Source organism: Nelumbo lutea, chromosome 3, assembly GCF_056320005.1.
Source record: "Nelumbo lutea isolate HS-2025 chromosome 3, American lotus-T2T, whole genome shotgun sequence".
Lineage (NCBI taxonomy): Eukaryota > Viridiplantae > Streptophyta > Magnoliopsida > Proteales > Nelumbonaceae > Nelumbo > Nelumbo lutea.
The window spans coordinates 115,605,893-115,633,582 of NC_142686.1; the positions used below are offsets into that span (position 1 = coordinate 115,605,893).

At 38.4% G+C, this 27,690-nt stretch overlaps 1 protein-coding gene across 2 annotated transcripts; it reads right to left on the reverse strand.

Annotated features, from left to right (window-relative positions):
* Positions 1–1,512: 1,512 nt before the first annotated feature.
* LOC148867853 (S-adenosyl-L-methionine-dependent methyltransferases superfamily protein) lies at positions 1,513–26,589 on the reverse strand. 2 transcript variants are annotated; one of them, XM_088977437.1, is made up of 10 exons: positions 26,308–26,507; positions 26,133–26,232; positions 5,670–5,783; positions 5,057–5,125; positions 4,898–4,917; positions 4,772–4,824; positions 4,641–4,671; positions 4,431–4,509; positions 1,995–2,131; positions 1,513–1,783 (listed from the first exon to the last, which is right to left on the reverse strand). In XM_088977437.1, the coding sequence occupies exons 3-10, from the start codon at positions 5,767–5,769 to the stop codon at positions 1,754–1,756; spliced, it is 519 nt and encodes a 172-aa protein (XP_088833563.1). In that variant the 5' UTR covers positions 5,770–5,783; positions 26,133–26,232; positions 26,308–26,507; the 3' UTR covers positions 1,513–1,753. The 2 variants fall into 2 exon arrangements, with proteins under 2 accessions (XP_088833563.1, XP_088833562.1); XM_088977436.1 differs by lacking the exon at positions 26,133–26,232 and having other exon boundaries at positions 26,308–26,589.
* Positions 26,590–27,690: the final 1,101 nt, after the last annotated feature.

The following is a 27,690-nucleotide window of genomic DNA, read 5'->3' on the forward strand; positions in this document are numbered from 1 at the left end:
TCAACCAAATGTAGCAATAGCCTCTAAGAAGCCAAGAGCAAATGAACAACCAAGTAGTATGTCAAATGAACAAATTATTAGTTAGGGGTGTCAATTGGACTGGATTTGGTCCAATCTAATCCAATCCAATGTGTGTCCATTACAAATGGACTAGGTCCAATCCAATGAATATTTGAGACTATTTTGAACTGGTCCAATTCAATGTCTGGACCATCGAATCTGTTCAAATTTGTCTTAATTTAGATTAATTCTAACCCAAACTTGGTCCATCGACACCTATATTCTTATCTTCTATCAATAGACCAGATATTAGCTCAATCCAATATAAATTCATTATGGATGGACCAGGTCTAATCAAATCCAATAAATACTTTGGACCATTAAGTTTGGATTGGTCCAATTCAACATGTCTTATTATCATGTCCAATTCGTCTAAATTAATTTTTGTTTGGACAAGGAATAGGGGAACCTTATAAAAAGGAAAGTTATTCCCATTGAGGCATTGAGCATCAATCCCCATTTATTTGTTGATAATGGTGGATCTCATGGGTAAGCTCATTTCCATGGACATAACCATATAATACTTGTATATAAATGAACTTTCCCCTGTGAAGACTCCTAATTGTAAATTTTCCCTTCAAAAAATATTCCTATAAAATAAACATACCCAAGTAATTTCATGTAAAAAAAGAATGCAGGTAAGCATTTACTTGGGGGGTAAGTGAGATATCAGAAAACGAACAGGGACTAAGGCCCCATTTGGTTTGCGGAATAGGGGTCTGGAATCAGAATTCCATTTGATTGGGAAAATTGAAATCCCATACCCATTCCTGCTAGAATGGCATTCCCTTATTTGAGGGAGTAACCATTCCCTGCCCTTCCCTTTGGAATGAAATCCCATTCCTACTAATTCTAATTCTCATTTCCATTCCTGTCTATCAAACACACTATGGTCTATGGGAATAGACCAAACGGACTAAATGGAAGGCCAATTGAAGTGGCAACTGTGGTATCTTATAACCACTCGGTTTAGTTTTCCTGAAATTTGAACAAAGGGAGTAAATAAAAAATTTAAAAAAAAACACACAATTCAGCTAGAAGGGGCCAGGGCCTCCCAATTATCTTATTTCAGATCCCCTTTAACTTCATCGATAATTGCGTTCTGATCACATGCTTAGAAGGTGAAATAGATACCATCTGGCCTGCAAGGCAGGAATAAACCAACAAATGCGTATATCCATAATCCATCAACTTGGTGCCTTGTGTATATCATATTCATCGATAATCTCACGCAGTTTTCTTGCACGTTACCTTCCTTCTGAGATTCTTTTTGCACTGACGTATATCTTGATCCTTGATGACTGCTAGCAATATAAAGCATTCCTAGTCAAATCTCGTAGACCGTATATTTTTAACGAACATTGTACCAAAGAACAATTATAAACTCAGAATATTCCAGTGACACCTCTGCCAGGTTCAGTTGATTCAGCTCAACTGCGACCACTATTGAAATTTCTTACAAAATTCGACTAGAATAAAATATGTCCGCTGTTAAAATACAAATTCAAGAGTACGGTAAGGTAATGATCAATTAATAATAATAATATATTGGTATCAAATGTTTCAAGTTCCAACAACACTATCTATAAAAAAATAACAAACAGCACACTGTTGGAATACCAAGTATGGAGGATAAAAATCTGAACACAAACTCACAAAGGCATTCTTCACTTTCTTCTATCAACATTCGCCATCATGCTCCAATCCCATTTGTGGGCTTATCCTGTAAATACACAAGACACAGACCTAATAGGCCTTAGATTCATGGTTCAAGTATCCCTGCTTAGCCCATAGATAGAGTCATTGTTTCAAGGCTGGTCATTTTGGTGAAGAAATTTACAGAGCCCAAGTCAGGTTGGAAAAAACGAATTGCCAAGGTTAAGAGCAGGGCCCAAAATAAATCACAGAATTTACAGTAAATCAGAATAACAGACCTTGGTACAAACATAAATATAATGGACCTCAGGATTCTTTCCAAGAACTGCCTCGACTGAACCACCCTCATCCAATGGTACAGGCTCTGTTAACTCCCATTTTTTATGTTCTAAGCTTCTCTCTGCCACAAGCTTTTCTGCATGAACAAACTCAACTGAATCATTTCCTTTTCATTAAAAAAATAAGGGAATACAAGTTCAAATGATAAACTACAATTATCTTTAACAGCATTCCTTGTTCCTTATGAGACAAAAACCTAGATGTTTACATAAAGATGGAGATTCCTTGCTCCTAACTTATCAGAACCAGACAATCACTTATCCGCAAACCTCATGTGGGCCTAAAGCAGAATGTAAATTGAAACCATAATTTCTTTTTACCAGCTCAAACTACAATACTTGTTAGGGCAAATTCTGTTGTCTCTCCTTAACTTTGGCTATAGTAACAAATTCTCCTTCTGTACTTTAACCTTTTACCTTTTATACCTAACAAATTGGAGTTTGTATTTAACATTTCCACCAATAAGCCAAACCCGTTTTAAACTTTTAAACTTAATGACACTTTTGCTCCACAATGAAACTGGTAAAACAAGTAAACCATTCACTCATAAGCTTTCCCAAATTTATGAACTCTTCTATAATTTAATTGCCTACATACAAGCATCTGTCAACTTATTGCGAGAACTTCATTATTTTTTCTAGTCATGAATTTAAAGTAGTATTAAATCTTGTTTTCAAAACTTGTTATATTAAGTATTTTATAGCTTAAAACTATTTCATTTTCATCACCATCCCAACTATATAGGGTTGGCTACATGTATCCTATTTCGCCATTCTGTTCTTTTTTTTTTCTTTCTTTGATCAATAACAGAAAGCTTTATTAATGAATAATACTTGCGAAATTTAATTACAGGACAGGGGAGGTAAGCCATTCCTTGCTTAGCTAACCCATCAGCCATTGAGTTAGCACTTCTCTTCACCCAGCTGTATTTCACCTCTAAGTCCTTACTCAGCCAATTAAATTTTTTCTTCTCATTTCTGTAGCTCCACAAGCTACTGTTGTCTCCTTTCAGCCACCTAATCACCACCTCCTCATCCCCCTCAATAACTAAGCATCTGATGCTTAATTCTCTTGCTCTTTGGATTCCTTCAAGAACTGCTAGAATTTCAGCCCTAAGAGAGTCACCCTCTCCGATTGGCCCAGAGAACATGGCAATAATATGCCCCTCCTCATTCCTGAATACACCCCCTATTTCACCATTCTGTTCTGTTCAGTGCCATATCCACTGTTCAATTATGGACACTAAAATCATTTATTATTACTTCCACCCAAGTCCTTTGCACTCTGCTCTAGCTGTTCTAGCCTCTTCAACTTGTAACAAATCATTTTTTCTAACAAGTATTGTAAATGGTCTTTTGTGCATCCGACCCAACCATCTCAATGTATTTTCTCTCATTTTATCACCTATTAGTGTTACTCCTAGGTTCCTTCATATGACTTCATTTCTAACCCTGTCTTTTCTAGCTTTACCACTCATCCATCTAAACATTCACATTTCTACCACTCATTTTTTTTGGATACAATGTTTCTTAACCACCAACACTCTGCTCCATATAACATAGTTGGCTTACAATTGTTTTATAGAATTTTCCTTTTAGCTGAAGTAAGATTCACCTATCACAATACACTCTAGATACACCCCTTCCATTTTTGCCTATCCTGCTCTAATTCTATGGGCAACATCTTCCTCAATTCTCTTTTGTTATGAACTATTGAACCAAAGTACCAGAAGAGGTCACATTGAGTTATCTCTTGGTCTTCAATCCTAAGTGTACCTTAGTTTGCATTCCTATTATTACTAAATTTACATTCCATATATTCTTTTTGGTCCTACATATTTTAAAACCTCTGGTTTCTGATGTAGTTGTCTATAAACCTAATTTTGCATTTAATATCATCCACAACCATTAAGCACCATGGGTCCTCTTGAATATGTTTAGTTGATTCATATATGAAAAAAAAAAAAAAGTGTTGAACCTTGGTGAAGATCCATTGTAACTATAAGGTGTTCTAGAATTGATTTTTGCAGCCTCGTACATGTCCTTAATTAGGTCCAGGAGTGGTATAGTAGAGCAAAGCCCACTTCTGTACCTGAGAAATGTCAGCTATTTGTTCTTTTGTATTGACCTTGTAATGACATTGTAACGTTTCTCTTTTGTACCCTGTTATTAACATTTCTTATTGCAAGGGTTTTTACAGCTAAGAGATCTTTTTTTTTTTGCTGATAATGATAAAATTAAAAAAAGAATATAAACATTTTGTTCAGACAATCTGGTAAAGAGTGGATAAGACTGAGAATGTGTATACAGAAACTTATGCCACTTTCTTCATTCAAGAAAATAATGGCAGTTATGCTAGGAAGGGTATTTTCCAACCTATTACATGAAGTTTTATTGTCCACAAGTGCAGATCTCTCAACAAAGATAATCGATAAGCTGGAGCACCATATGTAATCTGCATTGTTAGACCAGTTAGAGGCATACCTGCAAACATATGTTTCTTATGGAAAGCCCGAGAACTTCTAGGTAATTCCAAAGAACAGGAAAATGTAGCATTTAAAGGATTAAAGAATAATGTCATGTTACCAGAATATAGACTCCCTTATTCTTGAGGACCCTGATAGTGTCACTAACTGCTTCAATATATGATGACCGGATCAAAGGTGAAAAATAAATTAAGAAATAATTTTTCAAGGTGTTTAATAATTTTTATGTACCTTCCGACCTCCTCAAGCATCTTAGTTGCATTTTGTTGGGAGTTATGTCCGCACTATGGACAAAAACTGCCTATGAGTAATCATCTCTCTGCAAAGATAGAGGTATTTAAAGTATATGGCACTCACCATGAGAGAGTCTAGAGTTCCTGCAAACACAAGGTCCATAAGAGAAGACATTCAGCATCTAATTTAACAACCCTCTAAGTCCTGTTAGCATAATTCCTTCAAATTTATGAAAAAAAGAAAGCAAGAAATCAAATCAAATTGAACACTTAGAAGCAGTACCTTTATCAATAACAGCATCAAATGAACCCGATTCAAAGGCACTCATGTCCCGGACATCCATTCTCATATCTGCTTACATATTCAGGAAAAAAGATTGCTAATAGACGAAGCCTCATCATGGTAAATAACTTTCTATCAACCACAATTTACCTGATTTATTAGTAGGATCAGAACGTGGCTACCTTACTAACTAGTAATGATCAGAATCTAATTATTAAGATAGTTTAGGTCATCTTTGTCACAAGCTCTTCATTACAGTACATCTATCATAAGGTTACAACTTCATTTTCAGTAGCATTGTTAATGTTCATTTCTAGAATTTAGTTGCTACCTTCATTACAGTACATCTATCAGAACGTGGCTACCTTACTAAATGATCAGAATTTAGTTGTTAAGATGGTTTAGGCCATCTTTGTCATAAGCTCTTCATTATGGTACATCTATCAAAAGGTTACAACTTCATTTTTTGTTGCATAATTAAAGTTCATTTCTAGAAACATTACATTGTGGCTCGGTATCTCCACATCTCCCTCAATTTGCTAGGCTACATTGCTGATAAGTGAGGAACAGATATATATTATGACCTCCAAAACCATAATAATAAAAGGGATACATTTGAGTTTTGGATGATTCTGGTACTTCTTTTGCATAGCTTCAATCACCACAGATGATATATCGATGTTGATAACATCCTCGTAACCATCATTAACCATGCCTTCGCTAAATGCTGTTAACAAATGCAATATAAATAACAGCATGCATGAAATTATTTAATTGTTAATACATCAACTCAAGAACCAAACTGAAAGGCTGTTGACAAGTTATTAATATGTATTTTCACAAGTGCAAGTAATGTAGAATGATTGCAAGTACTAAAAATAAATAAAGGTGATAACTGAAAAGAAAGATAAGTTTAATGATATTAGAATGTCTACCATGTTATCATGTTTAATCTACTTAGAAGATTTCTGTGCCAGCACAGAACCGAAGGTGAGGATTTGCACATGCACAAAGTCCAAGGTAATTTACTGCTCAGGCATCAGAATTTGCAAGAGCTTTGAATATACTTCAAAATGAGTATTACCAAAAAGAAAAGAAAACAAATAGAATAGATCAATAAGAAAAGTGTGCCCTTTTCTGGAGCTGTTTTGCAAGGAAAATACTTAGAGAAGAATGAATTCTATATCCTCTTTTACACAAAAAAAAAAAGGGAAAAAGGAGATGTAGAGAGGTTTAAAGATGTGCAATATATATATATATATATATATATATATATATTTTCAGACTAGACTGGTACAGGAAAATAGAAACAATGATAATAATGTAGATGAAGACAAACAAGATGCTGAAGAGACTCATTCAAGCAATGAAGACATTCAGGTAGATGAAACTCATGCTGTTGAGAGATCAATAGACTTGGAGACTGTAGTGAATACTGAGGTGGAGGTGAGTAGGTCACCGGGACTTTTCTTTTTAGGTGGTGAAGAATTTGCAAGGAAAACTATTAGGCCCTGTTCATTTTTCAGATTTTGAGAGGGGGAAGTAGGCCAATGAGATTTTGGTTCCTATTGACCGAGAAACCCATGTTCTTTCTTCAGAATTGTGTAGGGTCCATGGAAAATTCATATCCCCTGGGTATCACTTACCGGGGTAAGTAATACCCATCTCCCAAGCGGGTAAGTAACTTTCCCACCTGGGGAGAAGTTGACAACAATTGGATGGGACAAAATTGCCCCTTTTAATAATGGTTTTTTATGGATAAAACAGTAATTATCTTATTAATCTGGGAAATAAAAGAACATGGGTAAATGGCTTCCCAAAAAACGAACGGGGCCTGGAGGAACTGGAAGAAAAAATATGGGAATCCTTTGAAGAAGACTAGTGTAGGCTCTGAAGGAAATAATTCAAGGGTAGAAGATATTCATGATGGACAGAGGTTAGCTGCACTTGTGGGGGTTGTCAATGAAGAGGGTGAAGAGTTGATTGCAGGTCAGATTTTAAAGAATATGGTTTTGGAGTTAGAGAGGATTGATGAGAATTCCAAGGAACTGAAGGACTTTAGGTAAACTCCTCTTGCAGTGAGAAGATTTAGAAGTCAGAGAAAAAATCAAAATGTTCTGGTTTCAAAAGTTTTGCAAGATTGAAAGGGGGTTCATTTGGGATTGGGCCAAACAAGAAGGTGAAAAAATCACAGAAAGTTTTTGAGTAGAGGTTTATGTTCAAGCTATTAGAGAAGATGAGCAATGGTGATTAGTTGTTAGAATGTTTAGTTGATTGCCTGTTTTTTTCAGGTTGCAGGATTTTTGGCATCTGTTGGGGTTTGGATTCTTTGCTTTTCAGATGGGTTGGTATTTTGTTTGTTTGAGCTTGTAGCATGGAAGTTGATATTTGCTGGGCTGTTTGGGTATTTGGGTGTTTGGGTTTGGATGTATGTTTTGCTATCTTTCTTTAGTTGGAGAGATTGGTGACTAGAGTTTGTTTGGAGTTAGTTGGGATTGGTTTTGTTTTTTTCTTCTCTCAGGTAACTTCTGGTCACCTTCTTCATAATATTTTTTTTCTTTTAATAATTTTTTTTATTACTGAAAAAATAAAAATAAAAGGTTTCTATTTCCTCTTGTTTTTTCTTTAGTGGAAAATCTTGGGTTACTAAATATACAACTCCACATTGTATTTTAGCATCATTTTTTTAGAAAGTCACTATTTTGGCATAAACATTGTCAATAGTACTAGTAAGAAGATCTTAAGTTACCAAATATACCAACACAGAGTCTTAGTCTCTTAGAGCCTCACTACTAGGTTTCACTTCTCTGGTTGGAGTGTCACTAACCAAAAGAAGAGAAAAAGCAATGCCATAAGTTCTGCAGTCAGAAGCGAGCCGGTGGTGGATTGGAAGTCTCCTGATGCAGGCGTCATTAAACTAAATTTTGATGGCAGTAGTTTGGACAACACGGGGCCTTCTGGAATAGGGGGAATCTTTAGAAACGAAGAAGGTCAGATTGTAGCACTATTTTCTGGTCCTATAGGGTGGGGAGACTCAGTAAATGCAGAACTCCAAGCTGTGTTACAAGGAGCAGAATATGCAAGAGAGTTGGCAGTGGAGCATTTAATGATTTAAGGTGATTCCAAATTGACTGTTGGATGGCTAAAAGAACCAGAGACGGCAGCCTGGTCGTACAGGGGGACTTTGAGAAGATTTAAGTGGCTAACTTCAAATATTTCAGTCACAGTTCAATGGGAAAGAAGATCAGCAAATGAGCTGGCAGACCTAGCTAAACAAGGAGTACATAGGAATCAGTTCTTTTGGGCTCAATTGTAAGCTTTATGATGTAGTTAGGAGGCTGCACCTCGTGCCTCTTAGTGGGGAATTGTATGATGTATACTTAGTTCTTTAATCAATAATATTATTATTTCCATTATCTATCAAAAAGAAAAAGCAATGCCATCACCAGGAGAGGAGTCTCACTTCTCAAGCCGCAAGAAAGTTGTATGCACAAATTTCAAGATTAACTCACTAAAAAGGAAATACAATACACAGTTGTCAAGGAAATGCTTGATTGTCAAGGTGCCCATAGAGGGTTGCCTCGCTTGATCACCTACATGTTTTGCACATACCACTTTTACCATCTTTTTTCTTTGGCATACTGATAAAAAAAAATTCTTTATTCTAATAATAAAATAGACATTATTAAACTAAAATGTTCTTTTTTGTGGGTTAATATACTAGTTTCTTTTTATTATTTTCTTGCTTGTTAGGGTCCAATCAACACACATGTTGGTGTATGGTGTCTTGGACCTCCAAAAACTTCAAAACCTGAACCAATAAGCAAGAAAGAACTTAAATTTTTGTTAAATCAACACATTCATTACCTTCAAAACCAATCAACACACATGTTGGTGTATGGTGTCTGGACCTCATTGCATGTCTCAATCTCAGCCCCCCCCCCTTGTGTGTGTGTGTGTGTGCGCTCTTGTTCTCAAAGATTCACCTGTTTCTTTCTTCCTAAACACCCAACAAGACAGCATGAATTACTATAGCCCAGTAAGCTTTTCCTCTCTTGCTGCAGGAGAGTTTAATTTCTTGAAAAACGATTCAAGAAAGAGCCTGAAAATTCCCACTTCCAAACCCTTCTACCTTCTTGGCCTATACATGGTGTTAGCGTATGAGTTTTGTAGTAATTTCGCCATGGACTTTACCTCCCAATCATTGAGGTCTCTTCTAAGGTGAGACTTCTAAACAACTGTGTTTTTCTGAACATCATAACAGTCATTCACTCGGGCATCCATGTTAATGAGATGTCATGAATAAAGGTAGAAAAATATTTATCCGTAAGTGGTTATTTATCAGACTATTTATCCTTCAAGAAGCTAAACCATGAACCTTTTTTCTTTTGATAAATAGCTAACCAAGAAGCTAAGAAACAGCACACCCAAAAAATGAGTGTTGCAGAAATGTGTATGCTTAGGGCCTGTTCATTTGCTCTGAAGTCTGGCATCTGAAAGTGCAAAAATTACATTAAGAGGTATATTGGTATTGGTGAACTTTTCTTTCCTCTGAACATTGAATACAGAGAATGTTGTTCTGAATTTTGAATTCTGAAAATTATCAAATATCCATTTTAACCCCATATATGAGATTTTTTGATTGTCTATTTTGGGGTATCATTAGAAAACAAAAATTGTATGATTGCACCTTAAGAGAGAAGAGATAAGAGGAACGAACAACCATTTTTCTCTTAAAGTTAAAAGATTCCTCTTAAGAGATAATGGTTAAGAGGAAACGAACAGGCCCTTAGTGTAGGAAAAAGTGAATTGTTTGTATATATTCATGTCATGTCTGTTATTGGGGTGTTAATGGGATCCTTTATGCTCATTTATTTGTTCTTTATTTAATTATGGACATGTCTAGTGGATCGGTCATTTTAGTTATCATATGAGGCTTTGTAAACTTATCTCCTTAATCAAAATATCTCAATATAAAAACTATAGGTATGAGTTGGACAGAGGTTAGGATCTTTTAATTAAGTAGAGAAGTCTATATAAGGTTCATATTTGCATCTTTTGTTGGAGGAATGATCTTTTGGAGCATGTATGTTTGTATAATTTTTGTTATCAATGCAATGATGGAAGAGAAGAGGAGAAAAGAGAAGAGAGAGAGAAGAAGAGAGGAGAAAAGATTGAGAGTCAAAAGCATGCTGGCGGCGCCAGCTATTTTGTTATATATACTCGAGCGACAGCAACTAAAAAATAAAAGGGGTAAAAGTACAATAGTACCCATGCGATACTATACCTAGGGAAAATACAAGCTTTCAACACTCCCCCTCAAGTTGGGACATAGATGTCAATCATGCCCAACTTGTCACATAAGTCATGATGCCATGAATGGTGTAGCCCTTTTGTAAAGATGTTTGCAAGTTGATCCTTAGAGCTAACATAAGGAGTACACACTTCCCCTGTGACAACTTTCTCTCTGATAAGGTGTTCGTCGACATCGATGTGTTTAGTTCTATCATGCAGCACTGGATTAGTAGCAATGTTTATGGTTGCTTTGTTATCACAGAATAGGGTCATAGGTCTGTTCACTAGAAAACCCAACTCACTCAACAGATTCTTTAACCACATAATTTCAGCCACTCCATGAGCCATTGCCCAATATTCAACTTCAGCACTGGATCTAGCTACCACATTCTGCTTTTTGCTTCTCCAGGTAACTAGGTTTCCTCCTATTAAGGCACAATAGCCACTAGTTGACTTTCTGTCATTTAGGGATCTTGCCCAATCTGCATTAGTGTACACTTCAACTTTCAAATGTTTGTGCTTTTGAAACAACAAACCAGCGCCTGGGAACTTCTTAAGATATCTGAGAACTCTTTCTGCTGCTTCAAGGTAAAGTGCTCTTGGGAGCATGCATGAACTGGCTAAGAACACCAACTACATAAGCAATGTCAGGGCGGGTCATAGAAAGATAAAACAATCTTCCAATAAGTCTTTGAAATTGTTTCACATCCTTGATAGGTTCGCCTTGGAAGTCACTTAATTTGTGGTTAGGATCAATAGGGGAATCAATTGGCTTTACTCCCAATTTTCCTATATCCTGGAGTAGATCTAGGACATACTTCCTTTGGGAAATGAAGATACCCTTTTGTGAGCGGGCAACTTCAATTCCAAGAAAGTATCTTAGAGTACTTAGATCATTTACTTCAAACCATGTAGCAAGAAAAATCTTCAACTTTTGGATTTCATCCTTCTAATCGCCAATGATAATTATATCATCAAAACATACTATCAGAGCAGCAATTTTCCCTTCCCCTCTTTTCACAAACAATGTATTTGTATCCTTCCTGCTGAACTGCTGCATGGAACCTGTTGAACCAGGCTCTCGGTGGTTGTTTCAGTTCGTATAAAGACTTCTTCAACCTGCACACTTTCTGTTCATTGCCTTGAGCCCGAAAACCAGGGGGTTGTACCATGTAAACTTCCTCTTCAAGGTCACCATTTAGGAATGCATTCTTGATATCAAGCTGATGTACATCCCAGTCAAGATTAGCAGCAAGGGAGAACAGAACTCTAATGGAGTTCATCTTGGCAACGGGTGCAAAAGTCTCAGCATAACCAACTCCATACACTTGTGTAAACCCCTTTGCCACTAAGCGAGTTTTATACTTCTCCACAGTGCCATCAGCCCTATGTTTAGCTGTGAACACCCATTTACATCCAACTGGATCATTTCCCTGAGGAAGATCTACTAGTTCCCATGTGCCATTTTTATGTAAAGCATTAATTTCTTCATAGCATCTGTCCATTTAGGTACTGAAAAAGTTTCTGCCACATACTTAGGGATAGGAACACTATCAATGGAAGTGAGAAAGGCCCGAAAAGATGGTGAAATGTTCTCATAGGAAACAAAGTGGGAAATGAGGTGTTTAGTGGTGCAAGATCTAACACCTTTCCTGTGAGCAATAGGAAGGTCAAGGTCATTAGAAATAGAGGTATCAATAGCAATAGGGTCAGGGACATCGATAGGAACCAAAATACCTGAGTGAATATGATCTGCCTCGGAGAGTTTGATGGCATTGGAGGTACAGCTTCTAGGTTCTCCACAGCTCTTGAACTTGGTTGGCCTTTGTGACGACGAAAGAAGACATGAAAATGAGGAGGATCGGGAAGAGGAGGGAGCTGAACCAGTTTCTCCTCATTCCTACACTCCCCCTAAGGAGAAACAGGGAAAAAAGAATCACTCTCAAAGAAAGATACGTCCATGGAAACATAAAACTTCTGAGAAACAGGATCAAAACAACAGTATCCCTTCTGAGTGAAAGAATACCCCAAAAAGATGCAAAGAATAGCACGAGAGTCTAATTTTCCACGAGTAGGTGACAAATTTTGGACAAAACAACAACCAAACACACAAGGAGGAATGGAAAGAAGGGAACCTTAGGAAAAAGAAGCTGATGTAGGGCTTTGCACTCTAACCAACTAAAGGGCATACGGTTGATGAGATAGGTAGCACAAAGGACAGCCTCAAGCCAAAATCGTTTTGGAACATTCATATAGATTAGTAAAACCCGGGCCACTTCAAAGAGCTGTCGGTTTTTTCTTTCGGCAACACCATTTTGTTGTGGTGTTCGGGCACAAGAGCTACAGTGAAGTGAACCACATGAAGCAAAAAATTCCGTGAGATCACTATGAAAATACTCTTTGGCATTATCTGATTGAAAATTTTGGATTTCAATTTGAAATTGGGTGAAGATCATCCACTAAAAGTCTTGGATAATTTTTGGTACTTCATCCCTTGTCCGCATGGGATATACCCATGTATATCTAGAATAATCATCAATAATGGTAATAAAATACTTATAGCCACTCTCAGATGGTAAAGTAACCGAGACCCACACATCATAATGAACAATGTGAAAAGGAAATTCAGATTTATTATTCTTTGAAGGAAAGTGAGTTCTACATTACTTACTCAATTGACAAGTTAGACAAGAAAAACCTGAAACTGACACTGACTTAAACAATTATGGAAACACCACTTTTAAAGACTCAAAAGATAAATGACCAAGACAACAATGCCATAAATAGACTCTATGACTTGAAGACCAGCCTTATTCTCCAGCAGGTAAAGTCCATCCACCATACATCCTCTATCAATCATCTTCCCCGAGGCCAAATCCTGGATCACACAGTAAGAAGGGAAAAAGGTAACTGGACAGTTTAAGGAATTTGTAATACCACTAATAGAAAACAAATTAATGGGAAATTATGGAACATGTAAAACATCAGAGATGTACGGCCAAAAGGAAGAGAAATGGTTCATTGACCAGTTATGGTAGTATATGATCCATCAACTAATCTCACCTTGTCTCTTCCAGAAAGGAGGTGATAGGTTTGAAAGTAAGAGGGCGTACCAATCATGTGTTTAAACGCTCCAAAATCAATGATTCAGGGGGTGTCAAGAGTATGAGATGCAATATGGAAGGTTGTGGCAGAGTTACCTGATATAGACTGATAACTCTGCACTTTGATGCTTTAAGGGCATCAATTCAGGAGTATTTTCGGCCTTAGAATAGTCAAGATGTGCTCATTTCCCAGTTAAATGCAATGTTGTGGCCTTTGAGGGTCTCTGTGCAAATTCTGGGGAAAACTATGAAGTTTTCATGGCTAAAATGTAGATTTTGGGAAGCTGGTGTGAAGTCCAACTGAAAGAGGGGGTGTTTTTGTGAAAAACTAAAAATAGGAGGGCGCCTCCTAACTACTAAACCTAGTTTGGCGCCCCTCCTACTGTATTAGCATGCTCCCCACGTCTTAGCAAACCCTAGGGCGCCTTTTAACCCATTCTTTTCAATCTTAGCAAACCCTAGCCGCCCCTAGGTGTTTAATCTCCGACCTCCACCTCTTTTAATCTCAACCACTCATTCTAGGGCACTCTTTTTGTAGTTTTTAAACCCTAGGGCGCCACTTTACTGCTAATCCTCACCATTCGGCCCCTAACCACTAGATCTCAGCCCTCCATTCCATCTTCATCTCAGCCATCCACTCTAGGGCGCCTCCCACCTCTTCTAATCTCCATCTTTCAACCTTAGGAGCCTCCATCTCACCCATTCACTTCTGGGCACCCAAATCTCAGCCATACATAATATTGGGCACCCAAATCTCGTCAACTGGACAAGATTATGGGATGGCCCATAGAATTGACCAAGTCCTCGCATATCATCAACAAAGTGGCCCATTCCCAACCTTGTCATCCTATCCGTCATGTTCCATCTGTGCAAGCTCGGCCCATCATGTTAGCTAGTGCCCTGCGGCAGGCCCATGTCAACTAGTCAGTCCAAACCAAGTACATGTGGCCAACAGATTTTTCCAACCCAATGCTAACCCATTCTTTAATCCATATAACCCTGGGTGGGAAAACCAACCAAATTTCACTTATAGGGCCCAAGCCCAAGAAAACCCCTTGCCAGATAGGCATTCTCAATGGTCTAAAGCCCAAACCCACTAGGAGTACAAAGATTACCCTGGGACTCAACCATGTCAAACCCACATACAGTCCCAACAGCATCATCATCCATCTAACTCCATGGCCCAGCAATTTTAGAGGCCACAAGTACAGAGTTCATTCCAGCAGGTGTACCCTAGGAACCAACCAATCCAATCGTATTAGGCTTACCCTCAACCTCCTCAGACCCATACAATAGATGATCAATTCATGCAGCTTTAGCAATTAATCCAAAATCAGCAGCAATCCATCGATAGATTAGAGAGCCGAATAGGACAGCTAACCGAAGCCAAGAAGAGGAGAGGAGTAGGGCAACTACTAAGTCAACCGGTTGTGAATCCTAGAAATCAGCCACCGGGTTTTCCTCCACAACAAATTCAACCACCTCCTAAAAACCCTCAGCCTGAAAATACCAAGGCTATTACAACCTTAAGGAGTGGGAGGATTTTAGAGGGCTCGTGTGAGAAGAAGACAATTAAAGAAGAAAAAGAGCAGGAAAACCCTAAGTTGGGGGGGGGGGGGTACAAATAGGAAAGGAAACCTTAGAAGAAGAGTCAGTAATGAACCAACCCATAGTTCCCTTTCCAACTGCACTCACAGTCTGGCCGGTGCGAAAGAAGAAAGAGACTCACAAATAGGAGAGAATGAAAGTCCAATATTAACTTCCCTCTGCTTGACCCAATCCAACATATCTCAGCCTATGCCAAGTTTTTAAAAGAGTTGTGTACTCAAATGATGGAGCCACGACCGGCCCCACAAAAAATGATGCTCTCGGTAGATGTTAGTGCAGCTCTCCTAAACCAACTTCCCCAAAAAATGAAAGACCCTGGTGCTCCTCTCATAAGTTGTCATCTCTGGAATCACCTTCGATCGGGCCTTATTGGATCTAGCAGCCAGTACAAATCTGTTTCCGTCCATTACTTATAACATGTTCAGGATCGGCAAGTTAAAACCTACCCTGGTAATTTTGCAACTCGTTGATTGGTTAGTCAAGACCCCTCAAAGTGTTATTGAGGACGTCATTGTCAAGCTAGAGGGTTGTCACTTCCTAGTGGATTTCATCACCCCAGATATGACCCTAGCCGAGGAACTAAACAACATCCCTATAATCTTAAGATGTTCATTTCTAGCAACAGCCAATACAAATATCAACTGTAAATCGGGAGAAATGGACATTTCATTAGGGAAGCAGAAAGTGCGGTTAAACATTTTTAGTGCCTCTAAGTATCCAAACCTAGGGGAAGATGAGTGCAAGGTGGATATAGTTGATGATCTTTTAGATGCCCTATCTACCCCGTGGTTAGCCCAATCTAAACCCTGTCTGTCAAAAGATGAAAGTGAGCCGGGGAGTATAGATGGGAACAGTGTGTGAATGTGTCCGGCTGAAGAAGTTAAACTTAGCGTTGGTTGGGAGGCAACCCAACGTAGTTTTCAGTTGATTTTTGTTTGTAGTGTTAGAATTGTTGTTTCTTTTTTCGAGACCAGGTGGCAGACCTTGAACCCCTCAGGAAAACCCTATTCATTGTTCCCTTTGGCCCAAATCCGTTTTGCATCATTCTAGTCATGCCATTAGGGACAATGGAATTTAAGTTGGGGGGTAAGGAAAGAGAGAGAAATTTTGAAAAAAAAATAATGAAAAGCTAAGCCTTTAGAAATGTATAATCAAAATTTCACTGAAATTTTTTTTAAATTTTTCCATTAAAAGAGACTCCCAAACAGAAAAAGTTAAAGAAACTGATAAAAGAATATTGAATTTTGTAGAAATTGGTAGCAAATGATAGGAGTCAAAAATTGGTCTTATTTGAATATTATCAAAATCGTTTAGAAATTGGAAAATACTCCCAAGTTTGCCCCTGCCAAGATAAGAAGAGAAAGATGGAGAAATTAGACAAAAAATCTTCAAATTGTTAGAAACATTGGACTGCCCTGAATAATGTTGTAAAAAAAGATAAAAAAAAAATAAAAGAATAAAAAGTCAATGGACACCCTAGACTTAGTAATCGAATCTCTTCACCTAAGTCAAGTGTCGAGATTCGCGTCAAACGGGAAAGGGAATGCCAAAGACAATCACCTAACACTTAATAACCGGGTCCCTTCACCTAAGTCAAGTGTCGAGATTCGCGTCAAACGGTAGAAGGTAACAATAGAAAAAAGTGCACAAATCAAGTTCAGGGGTAGAAATCTACTATCGAAAAATGATAAGAATACATGTATGATTTTAAAATCAAACTCAGCTTATCAAAACAGTCTGCAAATGGAAGAGTATATAAGATTTTTAAGCCAAGTTTCTGTAATATTCAAAGTAAGACAGATTTACCCCTAAAGCCCAATACCGATCTATACAGAGTTTGAGAATTCTTGAATCAGGATGCTTAACTAATTCTATCAAGGGTGATCTTGAGATGGGACGGATCTCTATGCTCAGTGTAATTTTAAGGCTGCATTGCTAAGGGACTAGCAATGGTTAAGTTAGAGGGTGTGATAACTCTGCATTTTGATGCCTTAAGGGCATCAATTTAGGAGTATTTTCGGCTTTAGAATAGTCAAGATGTGCCCTTTTCCAAGTTAAATGCAATGTTTTCGCCTCTAAGGGTCTTTGTGCAAATTCTGGGGAAAACTGGGAAGTTTTCATGGCTAAAATGCAGATTTTGGGAAGCTAGTGTGAAGTCCAACTAAGAGAGGGGTGTTTTTGTGAAAAACTGAAAGTAGGAGGGCGCCTCCTAACTACTAAACCCATTTTGGCGCCCCTCCTACAGTATTAGCATGCTCCCCACAGTCTTAGCAAACCCTAGGGCGCCTTTTAACCCATACTTTTCACTCTTAGCAAACCCTAGCCGCCCCTAGGTGTTTAATCTCCGCCCTCCACCTCTTTTAATCTCAAACACTCATTCTAGGGCATTCTTTTTGTAGTTTTTAAACCCTAGGGCACCACTTAACTGCTAATCCTCACCATTCAGCCCCTAACCACTAGATCTCAGCCCTCCATTCCATCTTCTATCTCAGCCATCCACTCTAGGGCGTGTCCCACCTCTTCTAATCTCCACCTTTCAACCTTAGGAGCCTCCATCTCACCCATTCACTTCTGGGCACCCAAATCTCAACCATACATAATATTGGGCGCCCTCTTCTTTTCTTTTCAGCCTTAGGATCAGCCCAAAACCATCCTAACCCTCCATTAGAAACCCTAGGGTGCCCCAAACTTTGCTAAAACCCAGCTGCCGCCCCCCTCTTTCTCTCTATTCCCAATTATATCCACCCTTCTCTATAAAAAAGACCCCAGGGGCCCTGGAGAAAGGATTGGTCAATTCACCCAATTAACAAGGCTAAGATTTTTTGAGGAGTTCAAGGGTTGTAGAAGGGGAGGACGCCCAGTTCTTGCTAGGAGGGGTTCCTGTAAGCTGTTCAACCAATCTACAACTACCGCCACTGGATCTGATCAACCATTCTTTTCTTTTCTTTATTTTCTTTTATGTTATTTTTATTTTTGCAATCTTTTAGATTTAATTCTTGTTTGTTTCTCTGTTTTGCATATCTGAATTCATTCAGTTCAAGGCTAAGGTGTCTCAAGAGGTTCGAGGGTTGTAGAAAGGACGGACACTCGGTTCTTGTCAAGAGGTGTTTCTACAAGCTGCTTGGCCGATCTACAGCTACCGCCACCAGATCCGGATTTTGGATCATTTTTTTATTTTTATTTATTTCTTTTATTTCCTTTGTTGATTCTCATACTTTATATTATATTCTAATTTTTATTTATTGTCTTGTTTAAATTCGAAACTTTTAATTTCAGCAATAATAGATTTTATTTTCGTATTTTCTGTCATTCCCGATTGCATTCTCTTGTCCGGATCTAAGTATATATTAATTTTTCACTTGCTTCACTATGGATACAACTCGTTCTCACCTTTTTACTGCATTTGTAATTGTTTGAGAATCAGAAAAATTTTATAAATATTAAACTGGTGTTCCGAAGTGCTTAACAACACGCTTCCGATAGACGCAAATGACGTTGAGGGAGGAGCATCCATCTGACGAATTGCTCTACATAGAGCTCTAAATAGTCATGGAAGGAATTAATAATATCCTCCCTTGGGTCAAATCCAGAGACGTGAGTCGGTGTCACAGTAGTAATGGGGGGTTGAGTCTCCTGAGAGGCCATGTTTGCCATAGTGTTCTTTCTTGTACTTTGTTGTCCTAACTTTTTATTCAGATCTGAACCTTGCTTCTTATTCAAATCTTGAGCCCATTTTGGCTTCCCATGGAAATCCCAGCATGTATCTCGGGTGTGTCAGGGTTTCTGGCAATGAGTACACCATAGTTTGTCTTTGTCATCCGCCCTTTTTTGAGAGTCCCCTCTCTTAAAAGTGCTCCCACCACCTATAATCACACTTCCTTTTGCTGCCAACCCAACTGCATCCCCTCCAGAACTGTTCATCAAGTTCCTTCTACTTTCTTATGATTGTACAAGAGCATAAACTTCTTGGACGGAGGGAAGATCCTTGCTTCCTAGGATCTGAACTCTGATGGATTCATATGCCGGATTCAAGCCATGTAGAAAAGCAAACACTCTCTATTGAGATACAAGTTTCTTGTATAATTTTGCATCTTCATCACACTTCCTGTCCACGCTCTAATAATGATCTAGCTCCTTCCAAACAGAGGTCAAATCGGAATAGTACACAGAAAGACCTCTTCCCATGTTTACAAGTGGACGATTCTGCTTGCAATTGATAAATCTTTGCATAGTGATGCAGCTCAGAATATGTTGATTTTGCCTGTTCCCAGATTCCATTTGCCGTTTCAGCCCACATAAAGTTCCTTCTTATTTGAGGTTGCATAGACACTAAAAGCCAGGACATAACCATGTTGTTCTCTTGGTTCCACCTGTCATATTCAACACTCCCAGAATTGGGTTCTTTGATTCTCCAATTTATATAACCTATCTTCCCCCTTGCAGTAATGTATAACTATCCTCTTGACCATTCCAAATAATTTAAACCATCGAGAGGAATAACAGCCACGGGAAATGATAGGTCCGCACCCCCACTCATTCCATATGGCATTGAGGAAACACTAGATGTAGCAGAATCTTCACCACTCATCCACTCATGATTTCAGACTCAACAAAACACTCTTAGAGGGGTACACAGCCTCAAAAAAAAAAGGAAAAAAAAAAAAACTAACACAGGGTACCAAGGAGAACCCCTTTTTTTCTTCAAAAACACACCTCTTTTCTATAAAACACAGGTGCAGCACTAACAGGTCATCCTTTGACCTACGTATCAACAGGAAGGCAATTACAGCAAGTACAGGTCACTTTCTGACCTCCGGTTCACCATAGAAGTTGCTGTTGCAGCACACAAAATCTGTTACAGCAAGTACAGATCACTTTATGACCTCCAGTTCACCATAAAAGTTGCTGTTACAGCCCACAAAAGGCCCTCACGACCTACAGTTTTACAGGGATCAGCCGACCCCACAAAAAAGGAAAGAAAAGGGACTGCTCGCCTCACATTAACAGTCTGAACCTATTACAGGTACTGTTCTGGCACACGACCAGAAAAAATAAAAAAGGAGAAGGGAGAGATGGTACTTCAGTCCGATCTGGATCTGGATCTGGCGAATGGAGAAGACAGGGAAGCTGTGCTCGATCTCTTCTTTCGGATCTAACAGTCCCACTCTGATACCATGTTATCAGTGCAGTGATGGAAGAGAAGAGAAGAGAGAAGAGAGAGAGCAGAAGAGAGGAGAAAAGATTGAGAGTCAAAAGCATGCTGGCGGTGCCAGCTATTTTGTTATATATACTAGGGCGACAGCAACTAAAAAATAAAAGGGGTAAAAGTACAATAGTACCCCTGCGGTACTATACTTAGGAAAATAAGCTTTCAACAATTTTCTTGTGAGTTGGAGAATCTTTTGTTAGAAAACAATACCTGCTTAAATAAATCCCAATTCCTAGAATTCTCCATAAATCAGCTACCACATTCATTTGATGTTTAAATTGTAGAATATTAATCGTGTTGGATAGGTAATTTAATAACCCTTTTTTTTTAAAGGTAAGGTAAAGATTTTATTGATGAAGAAAGAGAATTGAGTACAACAATTTCCTGGCAAGAAAAGGACTAGCCAGGAAAAACACCAACTTACAAATTCCACACAGACTGAGAATTAAGCAGCTGGAAAACATTCTGCTGCTTAAATTCTGTTTACAGACACTCAAGAGATCAATACTCACAGCAAACTGAACTAGCTCATATGTATTTTTAAATTTGCTACAGAAGACTCAATTATTTCTTTCAGACCAGATTGACACTTGAACAGCCGCAAGAATAGTCTCCCAAATCAGCTTCCCGTTCTTCTTCAAGCCAGGCAACTTCCAGCAACACATCAAATCTATGACATAGCTTGGCATGACCCAGCAAACACCAGCAGCTTTGAGGAAATGCTCCCAAACCTTAGCAGAGACACAACAATGAATGCTTAAGTGATCAACAGACTCAGGAAGGAGCCCACGCAGACCACAATTCAGATATGGGAGCTGCACGCCTCGCCTATCCAGATTGACTTTAGAGAGGCATCCATTCAACACCAAAACTCAGACCAAAAAGTTTGATTTAGAAGGGCTGATTGGGTTCCAGACCTGTTTGCTAGGGAAACCAATAGTGTCTGACTAGATAAGCCTAGTTGCCAATGATTTAACTGAATAACAACCATCTCCACTTCACTTCCATCTCCATTCATCCTCACAATTGGTAGAAATAGCTTGCCCCTATAAGAGTTACAGCAGATCAAGCACCTCATCCATTTCCCAATCGAAAAGATTTCATCTAAATTGAGGGCTCCAGGACAAAAAGTTCTCAGCAATATCATAAGATTCAACTACCGAGGCATCTTGGTTGACAGCACACTGAAAGAGAAAGGGGAAAACCTCAACTAAGGAGCTATCCAAACACCATGGGTCCTTCCAAAATCTCAGCCTATCACCTCTGCCCACCTTGAAATCCAAACCTTTGGAGAAAACAGGGAGGGACTTCATAATCCCCTTCTAGATAGAGCAACCCCAATTGGGTAGAGGGTCCAAGGAGATCGATCCAGTTACCCCAATCCACACCATATTTAGAGGCAATTAGATTCCTTCACCATTTATCAAAAAAAAAAAAAAGATTCCTTCACCAAGAGTTTCTTTCAGACCCAAATCTCCAGATCCATTTGCTCAGAAGAGCAGTATTGAACACCTTAATTTTCCTTATTCCCAGACCACCTTCCTCCACAAGTAAGCAAACTTGATCCTTTTCTTTCTTCTTCCCAGCCTGTCCAAGAGAAATTTCTCTGCCAGCTCTCTAACTTCTTAGCTACTTTAGAAGGGACATGAAAGAGAGAGAGAATAAGGAGGTTGGAAAGAGTCACTCTACCCCCAGAAGAATGATGTTTCGCTATCCAGGAAGATAGTTTCTTTTCCATCCATTCGATTATTGGGTCCCAAATAGATGAGGAAGTACATTTTGCCCCAAGGGGAAGCCCCAGATATTTCACTAGGAGATAGTTCACCTGACAGGCCAACACCCCACCCAACTCCACCAAATTATCAACTTGACCCACAGGGATGCTTAAGCTTTTGCCCATATTCGCTTTGAGACCCAAAACCACTTCAAACCAAAACAGAATACAGAGCACTACCTCCAACTGGTCAGGAGAGGCATCAATAAAACACAAAGTATCATCAGCAAACTAAAGAAGATGCACTTTCCCTCTCCCGAAGAAATCTCAAACCCTTCCCACAACCCTTCAGAAGCGGCCGACTTGCTAAATTGAGAAAACACTTCCATGAGACAAATGAAAAGCAAGGGGGAGATGATGTGGACAGAAAGACAAGTTACATGCAGTACCTCAAGTATACAGCAATAAGTTTTCTTTCTTTTTTTCTTCTTTTTTTCCTTTTTTTTTTCTTGCCTCATCAGGAGAGGAGATTCCCCTGTCTGATACCTCTAGAGCTCTCAAAAACCTTAACCCAGTTCCTCCATTTTTGTCCAAATTTCGTTTTCTAAAGCACAAAATCAAGACATCTCCAGTTGACATGGTTGTAAACTTTTTTAATGTCCAACTTGCAAATTAGACTAGGTTTACCTTCCCTCCTTCTAGAGTCAATGAGCTCGTTTGCAATAAGAACACTGTCAACATTTGCCTACCTGGAATAAAAGCACACTAGTTTTCAGAAATCACACTATTCAAAATCCCTTTCATTCTTTCATCTAGCACTTTCACCAAGATTTTGTAAAAACTGTTAAGAAGACTCATAGGCCTAAAGTCTTTTAAGTTCACAGGTCCCCCTCAACTTTCAGGATAAGGGTGATAAAATTAGTATTCAAACTTTTTTGCTCAAGTTTTGTAGACAAACCATTCTCTAGTTTCCTGATTTTAACCTTTTCTTTGATTTTCCCCAATTCTTTTTGCAAAGATGTGTGAACTGGAACCAACCACTTCAAGATCAATCCAGACCGAATTCAACATAGGGGTGAAGCCATCCACTTCAAACCATGCATTCTCAAACTTGAAAGAAGCTTTGCATTCCACAAATCAACTGAATGGGATTATGACCAGAAACAGATCTAGGTAGGGCCAGTTGTCTAAAAGCAAGGAAAAACTCATCCCAATTAGAAGATACTAGGAATCTGTCTAGTGTTACCAGCATAGGGGATTCCTGATTTTTTGTCCAAGTAAATTAAGCAGCCACTAAAGGAAGGTCCACAATATCAAAAATATTAACAAATTCAACAAACATGCACATCGCCCTAGTCCTCCGCCCTCTTGTCTTTTTGTCTATAGATATTATCGTCACATTAAAGTCTCCTCCTAGAGTCCAGGGACAATCAAATAAACCTCTAACCCCTGCCCTGCTAACTCCTCCCGGAAAGCACTTATCATGCTAACATCAATTGGACTATACACATTTGTAATTTGACACACCTCCCCACCAGCCAACTCTAGAATCATAGAAATTGAGAATAAATCGATCCTGTGTGAAATAACTTTACACCATGCCTGGTCCCACACAATCACCAAACCCCTACATTGTCGACTACCGGTTTAGAAAACCATCTAACTTGCCCTCCCCCTAGATACTTCGGATTGTAGCAGCCTCTATTATTTCCAACTTGGTTTCTTGTAGTAAAATGATTTGGGAATTAGACCTCTTTAGGACATCACACACCAACTTTCTTCTCCTTCCCGACCCTAAACCCCTCACTACTCCCAACCTTATTGTTTAGTCCCCATGTTAGTCTTATCATTTCTTGACTTTTTTTTGAAGATACCCCCCTTTCTTGCTGCTAGCTTTCCTCTCTCTAGGAGGATTCTGTGCTTGATGCCCACCAGATTTTTTATTGTCTCCTCTTCCAGGCCTTCCATTGACACCCCAAAAATTTTCCCAACCACAGAAGCTTAGAGGTCACCCATTTAACAACACCAAAATCAAGTCAATCGGGAATGTATTAACATAACCCTACAAATTTAGGTTGCAAGTTGAGTGACAGACTCTCTCTCTCTCTTCTTCTTTTTTTTTTTTTGAAGAGTAAATAAAATAAATTTTATTAAAAGAAAAAAGGTTACAGAGTAGGAGGTGACAAGAAGGCACCTCAGCACTACAAAACAACAAAACACCAATACGAACAAGCAGAATACTGAATACAAATCTGCAGAACGAACACAATCCACCAAAGCTCCCCCAAAACTGGACATCGACTCTATTTCAACTCTGAGGACGCTAGAATCCAATCAGAGATGCAATGCCCAACCAAAGCCACTAGCACCTCAAAGGATTTAAAACAACACCTCCTGAAAAACCTCTGGTTCCAACCACTCCTCACTACACCATCCTTGGAAGCTCATCCTTCGGGTACATGTTGAATTGTTTCCCGTGAAGAAACTGCCTTTCCTCACTCTCTTAACCTTGTCTTCCCTCCTGGCTTTTCAAACTGTTCTAAAGCCCTCCTTGCAAAATCTTTTCCTCCCCAAAAAAGATGAAGTGCCCTTGTCACACATATTGTAATTGGGAAAGTGGTACCCACTATCTCTTCTTTCCATCCAAAAAAGTCTAAAAAAAATAATATGTGTGCATAAATAATTGCGTCCAAATCAAGCTCCTAGTTGGGGGCTAATTTGCAAGTTGCAACATAAGCATTGTTTAACATCAGGGTTTTTTTTTCTTTGTATATTACATGTTTTCATCACCTACCTCACACATTTCAGACAGTATGGTAACAGCAACAGCTATACCCATGACATGGTCAGGTAGAAGCCTCACTGCTTTATTCAATTCTATAAAGTTCAGAAGCTTGCTCTATCAGAAAGACAATAAAATATGAACTTCACAATATTAGGAATAAGAATCATTAGAATTTCCAACCTAACTTAAGGCTGGCTTAAGGAAGAAAGCACAAGCAGTACACGCCCATAGATCAGGAAAATCCACTTTGAGCAAAGAAAGTTTTGGGCAAAATCATGCATAGCCATATTGCTTTATAATTGATTTATGCGTATTTTTTAGGTACTGACAATGAACTTGGTTTCTAAGACATATGGGGTTCATAGACTTACTTGTATGATAGTAATTTAAGAAAACAATGATCCATAGGTGGTCACTAGTATGGAGGGCAAACTGATGTACAATATGACAATTATAAATAAGTTAACAAGGAGGTTTAGTCAATGCCAGAGTGAATTAAAAGTCTAAAAGTAAGGTGACAGAAATCATAAACTGAGTCCTGGAATATAGGTGGTTATCAGCAATATGCAAGAGAGTATTGTTAAAGATGATTTGATAATTCTGCTGCTTCTGATCTAATCACCTTTGACATGAAGCCCACTGTCTTGTTATGACAACATACCTCCCCAACTTATTAGCCGAAGCTTGCATTAATGGATTGGCGTAACTGGAACACCTATTAATATGGTCAATAAATATATACAAAAATCTCCTTGTGAGACCAGTGGTAAATGGAGCTCTCAAACATCTAACAGTATTTGTAGTAACTAGGGGTGTCAACAGTCTGAAGTAACATACATGACAATCTTCTTGGACAATGACATCAACATTGTCCAGTTGGTCTTATATAAAATTATTATCTGAGTTCTGATACAAATGAAAAACTTGTTGATATTTGTCAGTACCATATAAGGACAAATTGTATCGTAATAGGTTTTATCTGTAACAGAAGGACATGGTTCAGACTTCGGACTTAAACTACAGAACTGTGTTCGTCATAATGAAAATACTGGCTATAAAACTGGGAACTTGTACACTATACATAATGGTTGCCAAAAATAGTAGATGTGTATTGAACTTATTTTAAAGTTCTATCATAACGGTTCAAATCCAACTGCAGACCCGGCAACTAAGCTTAGTGCCAGGAACCGTAAAGAAGAACACACCTGGGAGTCAATCAATGAGATCTATTAGATCGAGATCTTATAAGATAATCTCAAACTAGGTGAAATAGTAATAAGCCGTGCATTATCAAATCGTTGCAAACTCATGAATAGCTATGCAACTCTAAGGTCATTGACTCAAATGTGGATAATCCTTACGTTCTTTGATCAATTATCTTCTTGAATAAATAATTGTTTTTCCCTCTCAAGGAAGATCAACCCGAACAACCTGACATTGCACAGCCTCTATTCCGGAATCCTGCAACTAAAATCTAAAACAAAGATACAGAAATAAAACCCTAACAGAGAAGGATATGGGAATTGACACACACACCTGAGTTACCGCATCCGACGACGAGGGTTCGATGATCTCGAGGAACGTAGAAGTTAAGCAGCGGAGCTAAGGCTGGGTACTTCTGGTACCAATCAAAGGGGCCAGTGTCTTGAGTATATCTGTCATCCCAGTACGATGGTTCACCATACCCCTGAGTCGTCGTCCCCAGCGTCATTTCTTTCCCTCCCTGATTTGTTGCCAGGTGAGTATTATTTGTTTCTTTGCATCATCATAAAGCTGTGGACGACTGAATAAGGTGAGCTCTCGAGTAGGGGTGACCATGGATCGGGTCGGTCGGGCCGGGCTTTTTATTTATGATAAGCGCTATAGCTTGGGGCCGGGGGCCCAGGGTTTCGGGCCTATAACATCAGCCCTACTCCAAATTTACACGGGCCCTGGCCGGGCCAGGCCTGATTCTGGACCAATATCTTTTATATATAAAACATTATATCTCTATAATATTTTATATTAAATAATATAACATGTATATAAACTTTTATTTTATATATTATATAATATAAAATATTACATATAATAAAATTATACATGTCATGTTATAATATTTATATATAAAATATATAATATAATATAAAATAACATGTATACATTATACATAAAATGTGTAAGTTTAAATATATGCAGGCCACCCTTAAAGTATTAAGCCCAAGCCCGGCCCTAAAATTTGTGGTCCTGATGTGGGTCTGGCACAAAACCTAGACCCAATCCTAGAATTTCGGGCTAAGCTGAAATGATTACCCCTACTCTTGAGGGAGAGTATTGGGTTTGGCAGGGTAGTTTTTGTCATTTTTGCTCAGCTTAAAAAGAGTACAAATAATATGTAGAGTGCAAAACCTTGTATTTTGTATGTATTTGGACCATACATATTTGTATTTGTACTCCTTTCAAACTGAGCCTTAGGAAAAATTTTCAATTAGTACCTGTGCTTTGGGCCTAATACCACTTTGGCCCCTGGACTTTAAAAATTAAAATGAAACAATTCGGTATACGAACTTTCAAAACATGTCAATCCAATATCTACCGTTAACCAACAATTGACCAACTGTTAAGTGGTGTTTAAAAATACATAAATGCCCTTTAAGTGTCATTTATTTATTTTTTTATCAACCATTCAAACGTTGACAAAAAATTAACAATCCAAAATCCCTACTTCTTTCGTCTTAGTGGGCATTTTAGATCCCAACTTTATTGAATAAGAGACAAGGAATTATGAGTGTTATTTTTCTGTTAACGTTTGGATGGTTGATAAAGAAAATTAAATGACATTTGAAAGGCATTTGTGCCTTTTTCAAATGTCATTTAACAGCTAGTTAACGATAGATAATAGATTAACACATTTTAAAATTTTGAATATTGAATTGTCAC

Coding starts and splice junctions, on each gene's coding strand:
- LOC148867853 (XM_088977436.1), bottom strand. CDS start 26,482: ATGACGCTGGGGACGACGACTCAGGGGTATGGTGAACCATCGTACTGG. Junction 4,918..5,056: donor TGATGCTGTTATTGATAAAG/GTACTGCTTCTA, acceptor TTGTGTTTGCAG/GAACTCTAGACTCTCTCATG. Junction 1,784..1,994: donor ATATTTATGTTTGTACCAAG/GTCTGTTATTCT, acceptor GTGTATTTACAG/GATAAGCCCACAAATGGGAT.